General features: G+C 36.1%; 1 protein-coding gene across 2 annotated transcripts in view; it reads left to right on the top strand.

Annotated features, from left to right (window-relative positions):
- Nucleotides 1-14,139, top strand: part of VWA8 (von Willebrand factor A domain containing 8) — a 180,513-nt gene that overhangs the window by 128,550 nt on the left and 37,824 nt on the right. For both annotated transcript variants that reach the window (XM_086881203.1, XM_086881201.1), the window contains exons 33-37: nucleotides 497-606; nucleotides 2,628-2,782; nucleotides 4,550-4,751; nucleotides 11,148-11,229; nucleotides 13,194-13,398. In XM_086881203.1, coding sequence (XP_086737329.1) covers nucleotides 497-606; nucleotides 2,628-2,782; nucleotides 4,550-4,751; nucleotides 11,148-11,229; nucleotides 13,194-13,398 — 754 coding nt within the window. The remainder of the gene's footprint in view (nucleotides 1-496; nucleotides 607-2,627; nucleotides 2,783-4,549; nucleotides 4,752-11,147; nucleotides 11,230-13,193; nucleotides 13,399-14,139) is intronic.

Raw genomic sequence — 14,139 nt, 5'->3', positions numbered from 1 at the left:
AATATGCAGATTTGCTGTGGTGAAAATGCAGGTAGACTTTTAGAGTAGGAAATGAAGAGGATATGCCAGCCTCTGAAAGTCTAGACTAGCTCTGATCATATGCATATTAATATTAATTTTACTGATGTGATACTGATCTTTAGAAATGAGAATGTTGGTGAACCTATATCTGGAAATACAGACATGTTGTCCAGAGTTAGCGTCTGCTTCCTCTATTCTCATGGTCACATGAAAGAAATGTTACTCTGCTGTCTCATTTTTATAAGTGCACAGCAAATGAAAGTGTGTAAATAGTTACCAGAAGACAAATCTGCACTTGCTGGCCTACCCTTTCCTATCTCATAGATGTTTGGGAAATGATATTTAGTTTTAGCAAAAGGTGTTGATAGCCTTGTTTATATAAATGTAGAATGTTTTCACTGTTTCAGATGATAAAAGTCCTTGTTTAGAGTGACAAGTTTAATCAGGAATTACTATAAATGTGTATCTTTCACAGGAAATTTCTTTTAACCAAGCGTGCCCATATGGAAGCTCAAGACAGTGAAGTTTGCCAGCTGCATGCATTGAGTGAAGAGCCAGCTGACGTGGGATTTGGCTTAACAACAGGTACTGAATGCAAGCTTGGCTGGTTCCTTTTTTTTTTTGTTATTTTTGTCATTTCTGTTTGCAGCTGCACAAACAAGGCTTTTTAAAGGTCTGAGTAACCATCTCTCTGATTCTGTTTTTTCCTCCTTATCATGTTTGGTTAATAATAACAGCTTTTCTTAAGGCATGGCACATTCCATGCTCAAACTTCAAGTTGTTTGAATAAAGCATTTTTGTTTCATTGTAGCATTCAAGACCCTCAGTCATGGACTTACAGCAAACAGACAAACACGTTGAATGGAAAAGGAAGCAAGACAACTAGGCAGGAATTAAGACAGGAATAGAAGGGAGCAAATATCCTAATGATTCCAAGCTGTAAGCTCCTGCAGGTCTGCTACTTACATTCAGATGAGCTAGAAAACATTTCCCACCCCTTAGAAAAATACAAACCACCTACTGTTAAAACAGAAGTCACAGTTTCTGTAGTTCTGTTGATAGTGTGCAGGAGGCCATTGGGGCCATCACATTTGCATTTAAAAAATAGGGGGACTTTGATCAGTAAAATTCCCAGATGGTGCTAGGTATTGAGGCATGTCTTTGTTACACAGTAAGGCAGAAATCTGCAGTGGTCATCATTCTGTCTCTCTATTGAAGATCTATCTTCAAATCTGATAGCATTTTCAACCCTGAGCATTTGATTGTGGTGCACAAAATCTTTAGTCTGTTTTGTCTAATAAGACTGGAAATACACATGTGCATCCCACCTAAGAGTTCATAGGTTTTGGTCATTCTATATCAGAGACAGAGGAAACAGACAGAGAAACCACTTTATATCTCTTAAAGAAGGAACAAGTTTTATTCTGGTTCTTGTGGCTAGCATAAGTAAGAAAAATGAAATTAACACAGTGTAAAGATGGTAAGATAAAATGTTATTGACAAATAATAGGGCTTCATTTACATAAACAGCAACCAGGTGGATACCAAAAACTAACCATAGCCTAAATATCTAGAATCCTTTTTAACTCTAGTACAGTTTACTCTACCAATTTATTAAGCACTATCAGAGTACAGTAGTTTCTTTCCTCCCACTACCTTATTTAGAAACGATTCTGGAGTATCATTCCTCAGATGGATAGAAATGTTATTATAATTTCCAGTCTCAAAGTATTTGTGGGCAGTTTATTGCTGCATGCTTTCTGTGTTATTTTTATCCTTTGTTATCTTGTTTTTTCTCTTCCAATCTGAAATGTTATCATATCCCCTGTCCACCTTTTTCCAAATAATCCAGCAAACTCCAAATGTAACATCTTCAGCCTGTCGTTGTTCTTTGATGCAGAATCTGTCACAGGAGAACTAAAAAAAGGTAGACCAGTGTGGGTTTACTGCTGACCCAGACCATTTATCCTTTGAGGGAGGAAAGATTTTTCTCCCACTGCCATGTAAACAAGATAGTCTTGTGCCCATCAAAGTGGAAACAGTGCAGAACTAAAGATAGCAGGTTCTGACTGTTGGTAATTTGAGGCAAGGTAAAGGGCTCTCACAGATGCACAGAATAAAATTCAGTTTTTCTTAGCTTAAAGACAAAGAAAACCAGACCATTATTTAACAGAAATGCATTACAAACAACATTATTTAAATTGCAAAGACAGCAAGAGAGTCACTAAGAAATGTCACATTGACACTGTCCAAACCTATATTTTGCCTTTTGGTACATTTGCATTATAACAGTTTTCAAAGTGATCGTATGCTGTTCTGTTCTATTCCATAGGCTTCCTGCCTCATTTGTACAGGAGAGGGCAAAATTAAGTGGTATAAGCAACTACAAAGCTACTATTTCCTGATTTTAAGTACCTGACTTTACAAAAATAGGATTACTTCTTTCTCCTCTGTGTTATAGTACAGTGTAATCAGATCTGCTTTTCAGTAATTTTATGCTCAAAGTAATAGTCAGTGTTCAGTGCTCAGCACTCTTACAGTTAATATTGTTTCCTATTTCACATCTGGATATAATGACTTTCATTTTGTTTAATTTTCCTATTTAGTGTCAGAATTGTGTGTGCCTCATGCAGTTTCAACTGACCAGCTATCTTCAGAAAACCTCAGTGCAGCTGTGGGACAAAAGATCAGCTCCCCCAACAGGATCTTCTCAGATGAGCATAATTATGCTACTATTGTTATTGGTTTCCCAGACCTCTTGGTAAATACTCAGCATTATTGTACAATGAAATAATATGGTCTCATTTATTCTGTAACCCGTTAAGCACCTGTTTACCAAATGATTTGGAAAAAGAAGGGAATTGACAGCAAAGGACAAATTCATGTGGTGTACACTATTTATTATGGTAGTCTAATCTAGAGGGTTGTCGGTGTTTTTTTAGGTAATAAGAAATGGGACAATACAATGTCTAGCACAGACAAAATTCATTTTTGGTGAGCTCTGCTCAGTGCTGGCTAGAGTAATATTTTCTTAATCATGTGTTTTTACAGTTATTTAATTAAGCATAGCCTCTGAAAAAAAGGATATCAGTATAATTTTGAACTGTTCAGTGTGAACTTCTTGCCCAGTGTGCAGCAGGTAGCAAGACTAGATTAAGGAAAAAGAAAAAAAAATACAGAAAATTATAGCAAAACTAAAAAGTTTCTTCACTACTGAATAATGTAGCTAAGTGTAAATACTGCATATATGTGTGCTCACTGCCATGACAGACATAGAAAAGAACCAGAAAAGAAAGTGAAACTTAGCATTCTAATGACTAGGGCTGTTGCAAGGGGTAAAGACAAACACAGGGAAAATACAGGTATGTTTAATTCTTTGGACTTCTTTTATATTTGCCACCTAATGGTATGTAAAAAGATAGTGATTATGGAATAAATAATTGTATGTGATGTTTATTTGACAAACTGGGGCAAATTCAAAAGTGTAACTATTAACAGACATGAATTTTGGGAAAGCCAAATGACAGAAGAAAATTCTTTGCAAATTGCAAAATGATTAAAAAATATGTTTTTGTCAATAAGACAGTCTTTGCAATTAGCTTTTGAGTTTTCCTTGGTTTGATTTTATACTACCAGGTGGTTTATACAAGCTTTTCATATTACTTACAATAGATGTGAGTTAATTGTTGGAAAAAGGAGGTGGTCTAGAGGAGGGAATACTAAAGAAGCTGCACAATTCAATACTAACACACCAAAGCGTGTGGTGAAGCATTTTTAGCTCTGCCTGATTCATAGTGAGCTACCATCTTTCCTCTCGCATGTTTTAGATATCCATGTGAATTTCAAAGGGGTAGTGCTAAGGGTGAATGTAAGACTGGACAACAAATCCACTCCATGGGGAAAAACTTCCTTTTCAGTGTTTAGTGCTGGTGGTGTAGGTGTTTAGCATGAACAAGGTATCTGAGCTCCTATTTGTAATAGTAGTTCTCAGTTTACCAAACACTAAGACCTTCAAGATGATTTTTTTCACCAGGCTCTTCCAGCCATAGTGGGAGATTAAGCCACTGGCTTTCATGTGGAGGCCTACATTTAAATCTCTGAACCTGGAGCTAAGTCCCAGCCTTATTAGCTTTTAATTTATTACTGAAATATCTGTTTGCATTTATCTATATTAGTGGATACTTAACAGTTTTTTACATAGTTTGATTCCAAATTATGTTATTCCAATGCTTTCTGCTCCTGGTTCAATTAAAAAAAAATAAAAATAGAAAAAGTTGATTCAACTTCAGATCTTCAGAGCAACTTGATGCCTAAAACTCATGTAGATGGTCTGTTGGTTTTCATCCCTATAGGAGTTTTTGATGACAAAATAGTCCAGGTCATTCCTTGTCATGTGGTAGCATAAGAAGTAACCACAAGAGCCACATTCAATTCAAAATTAAATAAGAAGTGGAACTTTTCAAGAAGTGTTTGTTCTTAGATTTAATAATAGTAAGGTTTTCTTCAGTAGACACCTTCTCTCTTTCAGTCTCCAAGTGAAGTGTATAGCTGGAAAAGAAACTCCTCTCTGAGTCACAAACGTGCTTCTCCTTCTGATCCACTTTATTATGGAGCCCAGAGGAAAACAGGAGCTGCAAAACAAACCAATTGTGTTACTTTATTGGCTTCTAATCAAATAGTCCGAATTTTAGCACCCGGAGATGTGCCTCTGAAAGACATTTATCCAAAAGGTAAGAGGTTCATATACTTGTGCTGCAACACACTTGTTTTTTGTTTTGTGATCTGCTATCACTCATTAATTTTTCCTGAATGTTCTTAAATAGTCACAGAGCAAGTATTTGAGAAGGAATGAGTGTAGTTGCACTTAGTTTTAAAATTATTTGAATCTTATTAGCATGCTGAATTATACTTCTGAGGAATTAACAGGGTATCTACACTATGGATATCTCAGTAGATGGGATTTCCCTCTGTCTGCAGGGGAAACCCAGTAATAGAATATGATCATTCCAGTTCAGCAGTTGGCCTTCACCAGTATTTCTAGCTTCTGCTCAGCATCACACAGAAATGCAGTGATAAACCTGTTGTATGACTAACTCAGAATTCTATCTTCAGCAGGGAAAATAAGAGAGATTATTTTGGGAATGCATGTGAGCCTGTCCACTTTCCCTTCATACTTTCTCAATATTTGCTCTTATTTTGCTGGGGATGTTGCAGAGGACATCACTGCCTCAGGCTTTAAGTCTCCTTTTATGGAGATTTGTTGTCCACAAGTTTATCTGGTGTCTCTTTGAACCTGTGCCCTTCCACAGCAAACTCACAAGTTCATGATTTTTTGTGATCTACTGATCTCCTACCAGATTTATCAGGTGCAGGCTTGAGTGAGTTACAGTTCTGCATTCACCTTAACCATCACTTTCATGACTTGGCAAACTCCAGTCACTCCTGCCTTCTCTCCAAATTGAAGAGACCCAGACTATTTAGTTCTTCTCCTGTCCAAGAGAATGTTGCATGAATGACATTCACATGCAGCAAAACCATCCTCCGTTCTGACGCTAATAAAGCAGGTGTAGGCTATAGGTCTTCAGATTTTTTTTGTGCTGCCACACCAAGCTTTCTGTTATCATTATAACTTCAGCTTCTTCAAGCAATAACTAAAAATGTACTAATGAGTGCTAAATAACAACATTTGTGAGTTTTGCATTAATTACCTTTAGGAATCTCCAAAGTTTACTCTCAAAAGAGAAAATGCCCAAAATATTTGTGTATGGTAGAATGGCTTGATTTCATCAGCACAAGAAGCTATTCCTGATTTAGTCTCTGTGTGAACTTTCTGTCCTAGAATAAACATTTTATTCCAAATTAACTCAAACAGAATGAATGATCTAATCTGCCTATCCTCATTTAGCACAGATCAACTTCCCTATGTAGAGAAACCCTTTATTTATTACCAAGAGGATAAAACATTTACTTGACTAAGAAAACCAAGTTAAGCATATCAACAAGGTAGAAAATTTCAGTTACCTCCTTTTATAACTGAGGGAAAGATTACCTCTTTAAAAGATTAAACTTAATAAAATTAGTTGGAGTTAGAATCTTGGAACTAATTATACAACTTCAGGCTGTTTAATCTTCTCATACTTTGTAAACTACAGAAGGGTCAGCCTGGGTCACTTTTTTTTCAGGCCTTCATAGAAATAATAAAAAAAAAATCTGAATCTGAAGTAGATGTTTTAGAAGGTAAATCTTCTGAGCTTTTGTTAAAATTAGTTTACTAATTTGGGAATGAGGGAGGTATCTTCCCTCAGTGCTTCCAAATGATACCTAAATTGAGATCTTGACTGCTATTTCTAAAAGCCTTTTAAGTTGCTGGGTTATGTAACACCTTGTATTGCTAGGTTATTATAATTAAAAACCAGGGGACATTCTTCATGAATCCAGGATACTAGTAACATGAGCATTATCAGTCTGAGAATTGGCTTCTGTCTGACTAAGCAGTTTTATTTTTTTCTCTACTGTGTTGAAATATATGAATTTAGCTTTAAATGTATAGAAAATTGTATGAGATTTGTATAGTGCTTCATGGCCATTTAAGTTGAAAGATTTCATGCCTTGAAGATCTTGATCATTGATTTTTCTTTTCTGGGCGATGTTTGAATTCATGGATTAGAAAGACTTACTTTAACTGAACTGTGTTTAATATAACCTTACTGATTCAATTAAATAGGACCTGAGCAAGATTATAGATTTTCTGTACCATAGCCTTTTTCAGGACTTTTTCAAGACATTTCCATTTATCCGTTAATGGCTGGATTTTCTAGTGGAGGAGGAGCTATGAGGGAAATCCTATGGCAACCTGTGCTACTCAGCATGTCATGAAAAAAGTTAAAAAATTAATTAACACTGAGGTAACAGTGCTGATGATAATGGTTATTATTCATGGTAGGAAGGATTTACCATGAAGAATTACAAGAAGGACTACAATTCTGAATGCAGTAAAAATAACAGTTGAAAATCAGTATAGATAAATATATGGAGGAAGAAAAAAATCCTAATTCTACATTTAAAAAGATGGGGATGATGAGAACATCTTAGAAGCATTATTTTGCTGTCATGATAGATAGTTCCATTAAGACAGCAGTTCAAAGCTCAGTAGTACTTGAAAAAAGCAAATCAAGTGTTAAGAATTACTGGGGAAGAAACAGAAAAAAGCAGAGAACCTCTTTGTGCTGTTGTACAAAGTTGTCCTTAACACTGTTCAGTTTTGGTCCTCTGTCTCAAGTTGGGAGAAGGCTGAACTAGGATGAGTTCAGAAAAAGACAATATGGATGAGCAAGATCACATTGGCCAATCCTCAATGTGTGAAGACAAGATCAGAGAAGGACATATGGTAGAGTTCTACAAAAATATGTATGGCATGGAGATGTGGAAAAAACCAACAATTTTGCACTCAGTACCAGAGTTAGGGCACAACTAATGAAGCTATTAGGAGATTCATCAAAACAAACAAGACAGAGTTCTTCATAGGGTGCTGACCTGTGAAACAGCTTCCCAAAGGATGTTGTGAATGGTGAAATGTGGATCCAAAAGAAAACTGGACAACTCCTGGAAAGTTAACTAAATACACAGATATGAAAACATAGACACCAGATTCAGTTTAAGAAGCCCCTAGATTGGAACTGGTTGGTGATTCATGGAAAATGCTATGTGCACTTGTCTGTTCTCACACATTTCAAGTGTCTACTCTTGGAGACAGGTTACTAGATTAGAAGGACCTAGCATTGCCCTTGTTATGGCACAAATCAAAAATATTTCCAAGTGAAAAAGGGAAGACAGAAAAAGAGAAGCATGCGTCTTTGTGCTCACTTGGAAGGTGAGATAATAAGGCAGTAGCCCTTATGATGCCCATTTGAGATTCTGTTCATGCAACCTTCTCTGCTGGGCTGTTGTTTCTTCTGGAGTTTGCCTCTCAGTCTCACTAATTGACTCACTATTTGATTGAATACACGTTTAACTGCTACCAGTTGCTACTTAACAGTCTTGGTCCCTTGTAATTCAGTGCTGCTTATTCCTAATTGTGCTCCATTGTTTCTGTATTGGAAACCCATAGTTACTTACCTATGAAAGCTGCATTCTTCCCTGGGAGATGGTAAAGTGAAGCAAAGACATCCTGCTACATGAAATCAAGTATGTGTCAGTCCCTTGAAGTTCTTACACTATTGTCTTCTGTTGCCTTTGAGAAGGTGTTTTATATTTTTGATTTTGTTTCCATATCTATCAGATTTTCTTTCCTATCTTCTTGGACAACTGGTCAGTTCTGGCATACAGCCCTCCATTTCTATTAATAATTCAAAGTACTCAGCCAAACTCTTGCATACTCTGATATGTATTACTGAAGCTGTTCCAGGAACAATAAGCAGAGAAATAATTGCCTATACGTTTTATTGGAACTGTAAACCAAATCATAGTTATATTTGAAAAGAAATTATAACAAGTAATAATTTCCCCAAAGACTGCCAAATAGATGTATGGACACAAACTATAAACTCAGACAAGCGATCATGGCAAAATCCAGCAAAGAAGAATTAATGTTTATTCTAAAAACAAGACTGTAGAGATGAGGCACTGCTTGAGATCAAATATTTACTTTGGTTCTTAGCACTTTCTATAGATGAACATAAAGTAACAGCCTATTACTGAGTGTGCATCTCTGTGAGTATGACAGTAACTGGAACAATATGGCGTGTAACACACAATTTTACCAAAATAGTCGTGGCACATCATCTGGTCCACCTGTTTACATAAGGGCAGGATGACACATGTAGTCTCTTAACTGGTATTTGTCAAACAATTGGCCTATTGCATTGCTTCATTCTCCTTGCATTAAGAGAAGCTTTCTGTTGTATCCATCTTTTCTTTCTCTAAACAAGACTGAATACTTCATGTCACCTTCACTCAGGATAATACTGCTCTCTTTATAATGATCTTCTCAGTAGGACTGGATGTGTTTTTTTAAAAACCCTCTGTTTATACAAAAAAAAAAAAAAAAATCCTTGCATTTGTCCTTAGAGCCCATCTGTTCTGACCGCCTTGTCATCCTCAGGACTATTTCATATCACAGAAACACAGAATGGGTAAGATTGGAAGGGACCACTTGAGGTCATCTGATCCAATCTCCCTGCTCAGCAGGGTCCTCTAGAATATGTTACTCAGGATTGTGTCCAGACAGTTCCTATCCAGGGGAGGAAACTCTACAACCTCTCTGGGCATCCAGTTACAGTGCTCAGTCACAATCACAGTAAAGTTTGTTCTCATGTTCAGGTGCAACTTTCTGTGCATCAATTTCTGTCTGTTGCCTCTTGCCCTGTTGCTTGGCACCACAAAGCAGAGCCTGGTCCTTCCTCTAGCGCCCTCCCTTTAGATACTGACAGACATTGCTGAGGTCCCTTCTCAGTTTTCTTTTCTTGAGGCTGAGTAGGCCCTGGTCCCTCAGCCTTTACTCATGAGAGAGTCGCTCCAATCTTCTCATCATCTTCAGAGCCCTCCACTGGACCCACTCTGGGAGCTCCATGTCTCCCTTGTACTGAGGAGCCCAGAACTAAGCATTGTACCTGTTTTCCTTTAAGTGTGATGTCTGGAGCTTTGCACAGCTGTTCTTCTCCATCGAGTTTTGGCAGAAGAACAAGCTGCACTTCTTCATGTCTGATGTTCATGTTTCATTATCAAGATTCTTGACTGCAGGTCTGGGGCCTAGCCAGAAGTTCTTGTGTAGCATTTAAACATTTGATTGCCTTTTTGTATGCTTCCTACTCTGCCATCCTTTTTCTGTTTATTGTCTTTAATTTGTTTGCCTTATGTCCTTTCTCTAATTTATTAACTTAATTTGTAATTCTTATCCCACAGTTCCACCTTTTCTAGTTCAGTATCTGTCCTTGTTCTAGATCTTCATCAGAATTTTTAATGTGTATCTTGTTCTTTGTTACTAACAAAAGACAACATATTTTAAAACAGCAACAAAATCTAGGGGAAACCAAAAGTGGTCTTTGGCCCACAAACCTGCATTTTTCCAGAGCTTTTTCCCCTGTTTCTGATGTTCCCATTTTTATGAAGATGAGCAAAGTCAATATATGTGCTACTGTAGGCACGTATACTATAGATATATAAATACACTGGATATGCATAAAGTGCTGCTGTTATTCTGTGTGCTACTTTGAGTATTAGATCTCTTTACGCCGCTGATCTTACTGGTCTTTTCTGTGTGTGCTCTATGAAAGCATCAGCACTTCTACAGGTAAGGTCAGATGCCTTCATTTCAAAGAGGTGAAAGACACATTGTTTCAGATGAAAATCTCAACTTGCTTTTATCTTGTGACAATGACATTTTGTATCCATACTGAGCAGTGTGATTCAGGCTGTGGTTTCTTTTCTGAAAAACTGTTTCAATTTTCTCCATGCAGATTAAAGTGAGCTCCTAACTGGAAGCCGCTTCTGAGCCAGGCACCATGTACTCATAAATTGGCAAAAGCCAGCGTAGACACACAAACACAGATTTATTTCTGAAGGAAGGACCATATATTAGCTGTATTAATTAAACTGTCCATAAACAGAATATTTAATGCTTGATATTCTAGAGTCTATAAATTATTAAACCTTTGCATACTGAGAATCTGCCTTCAAAAAGAGTGGTTCAATTTCAGGGAAGAGTATTTAGCTTAGTATTATTGAGAAGTCTTCAAGTGGAAATCATAAACACAATGTTTTGAAATGTTCCCCAATATGCTTTTAAAGTCAAATATACAACTGACATTATCTTCAGTGACAGATCAAAGCAATGAGTGAGGTATTGCCATAAAGCTTGAATAGTGCTTTTGTGAGCAGAGCTTTATTTGTATGTAATTTTGACATTTGCCATACAAATACATTGTTCTTTTGTAACTGACTGTCTGATTACTCACTATGGTAATAATAAAACAATTCCTTATTTGCAAGTTATATTCCTGTATTGAATAAGAAAGCTTATCATTTTCTGACAGGTACTGTATAATAAAATGTTTAAATTTAATCTGCTAAATGTGAATGCAATAACCAGTTAATCATGCAGCTGGAAAATAACATTTGTTTGTTTTCAGATGTCACTCCTCCACCAGCTTCTGGATACTTGGAAGTAACAGATCTTAATTCAAAGAAAATCAAATACATTGCAATTCCTAGGTAACTGATTTTATTGATTAGAACACGGTCATCTTAGAAGAAGAGCAAAGAGAATTTAGTGTCTATTATTACTTCAGGATAAGCAAATATTTCCTTTGATATGGAAAGTAAGACTAATTCATACCTAATGTGAAATTATGCAAACATCGCAGTACATTTTTGTCAACATTATTTATGTGTTTTACTAGGTAATCCTGATGAAAATGTAGCAATTAATTAGTAAATATGAAAGGTAGCTTTATCTTCTGACTGTCATTCCCTTTGTTCCTTCCCCCTCTTCCACCCGCTTTATTCTCAACCCTCCTTCGTTTGCAGTCTTTATTTTCTTTTTCTTTTACTCAGTCTTTAGGATCTGAGAAAGGCAAAATGATGCAGTGCTAGGTCTTAGGAAACTTGAAATCGAGTTCTGGTCCAACATAAAGTTCACTTTAAAAATATTTTGAGCTTTTCTGTGGTTGTCCCTTTGGAAGGTATATATTCCAAAGTATCTTGCATGATACACAAGTATCTTGTACGATAAATTAAAATAGCCAGATTCTATGGCTTCTGTTTGGTTTTAACATCTGTCTCACAAATATAGAGAGTATTTGCAAATGTTTTATTGTATAAAGATATATTTCGGTCCCAAATTGTCGTTTTCTACTCTAATAATAATAATAAACATTTTTTGTTTTAAATTGCACTCTCTCCACTTTGCATGTTTAAATAGTACCTGTATGAGACTCACACATGAAGAATTTTTTTTTTATACTATTTTCTCAATGTTGATTTGGACAGTACTTATTCTCATTTAAATTCATCCTGGTTCATTAATAATCTGGGGGAAAATTTAATTAATAGACAATTATTTTTGCACTGTTCACCATTTATAATTGGTCCATTGGCCTACATTTTACACAGTCATTCAAAAATGAAAGACATTACCATAAAAATAGTAAGGAATTACTTTATTTTTCAGTAATTTATTTTTCAGATTTTATAGTAGATAGCAGAAATTACAAAGCCGTATTTCAACATTAGGACCCTTAAGCTAGCAATAGGATTTAAACTGTGTATGGCAGATCTGAGCAGATGTCCAGATTTAAAAATGTTCTTCAGTAAGAACTGATGAGTAAAGTAAGTTTTCATCATATATGTATGAACAGTTCTCTGTTAAAATCTAACAGCCTTTCTTCCTTCTGGCAAAGTTAGCCTGGTCAAATGCTGAGATAACTCTTTCTGTTGAGTTAGTACATGGTGGTTTCAGTCATAGGTAGAAGCATATGTGTTGCTCCTTATATTTTTTTTTTAATTATTAATTTTGCCATTAGTGCAGGTTGTCAAGTCATTTATGCGTGTAATTAATAATACTGATAAATGCATAGATTCTTCCCTACATTGTCTAAATTTCCCTTCTTATTATGTACTTATTAGGCCCTGTCTTTCAGCAGTAAATTTTTGTCAGCAAGCTGACTCTTAAAAAAACTGCTACTATTCTCTGTACATAAAGCTTGTGACATTGTTAAATGAGTATTTAAATCTTAATATTTTACAGTAGAGAAAGGTGTTACTCTAAGTTGATGGAAATGTATTTTCCTCAGTGCTCAGATCATTGTCTCTCTATTTCTTTTTTAGTTCTATATTTTTCTGTAGCATTTTTACTTCCTTTATATTCTTATTAGTTTTTTTCCTGAAGACAGACTACTTTTAGGTAGATCAGCTACAGCCATGTATCTAAACTACAGCAGTGGTTTTGGCAACATATTGCCTTTCAGCCTGGTCTTTTATATTGCTTCTTATACATTCAGGTGTCTTTCGGTTATGTCCAGTTACAGTAGGTGGAAAGATTCAGATAAATAGTGGGTCTGCAGGGCTTGGTTATAGTCTCTCATGAAATGAGGGTGTAATTTAATTTAATTGTCACCTTAACTGAAGAAATTTTAATTGCAGCTTCAAGAAAAATCACATTAATTCTTGTTTTTCAGGTCACAGTCTCTCTCTCCATATACATCTTGGCTCTCCAAGATCTCAGATGCTGATGCCTTGCTGGCACCGCTGGGCAAAGTAGGTTTGGTTACTGTGGACATGGGAGGAGGTGTGAGGCTTTGGGAGACTGGGCTGGAAAGCCTCCAGCGGTCACTGCAGGATTGGAGGAACATGATTGGCCAAGAAGATGGTCGTCCTGTGCAGGTAGGACTTCTCAAAGCTGAACTGGAAAACATAACAAAATAAGCTATGGAAGAGTTTTCAGCTGGGAAAGGAGTTGAGGGGAGAGCTGTGTTGAAAAACACTGTGAAATAGAAGTACACCTGTGAGAAAAATTTAATAGACTTCTTCCCTGAAAAAAAAGAGGCACAGTAGCCTAATTTAAAAACATTTTGTAACCCTGTAATTATGGTGACTGACAGACTCTTTGTCTTACGCTGTTTGTATTTTTGCCAAATTCCAGTGCAATTAAATGCAAATAAATTCTTTATCTCCTACTGATTTTTAACTGTAACTTTCAGAATGTAGAATAATGAAATTAATTTTTAAGAAAATTATATACTTTTCAAGAGTTCAAGTTCTTGGGAAAAAAAAACATTTGGCTTTTACTTTGAAAAAGAAACTTGAAACCTAGGTGAAAAATGCCTTAAATTCACAGTAGAGCCTTTGGCTATTCTTGATGGATTTCTTGATATTTCCCAGCTGAGCAGAGTTGCAAGGTTCTCCATACAGCCATGTTGTCATGTGGAATGTTTAGGCAGATGCTGAGAATACACAGCATATACATGTATGGTGTGTGTGCATGTATGTGTGTATATATGAGTGTTAATGTACTGGCCAATATGTGTGGTCACCAGTGCAACACAGAGGGAACATTCAGGACTGTTCAGATGCATCTTTCATTAGAATGGGAAAATAGAATGAGTATTCTTAATTAGATCTCTC

This window comes from Cyanistes caeruleus, chromosome 3, assembly GCF_971803275.1.
Source record: "Cyanistes caeruleus chromosome 3, bCyaCae1.hap1.1, whole genome shotgun sequence".
Lineage (NCBI taxonomy): Eukaryota > Metazoa > Chordata > Aves > Passeriformes > Paridae > Cyanistes > Cyanistes caeruleus.
The sequence above is the reverse complement of the archived record's forward strand: the minus strand, read 5'-3'. Positions and strand labels throughout refer to the sequence as shown.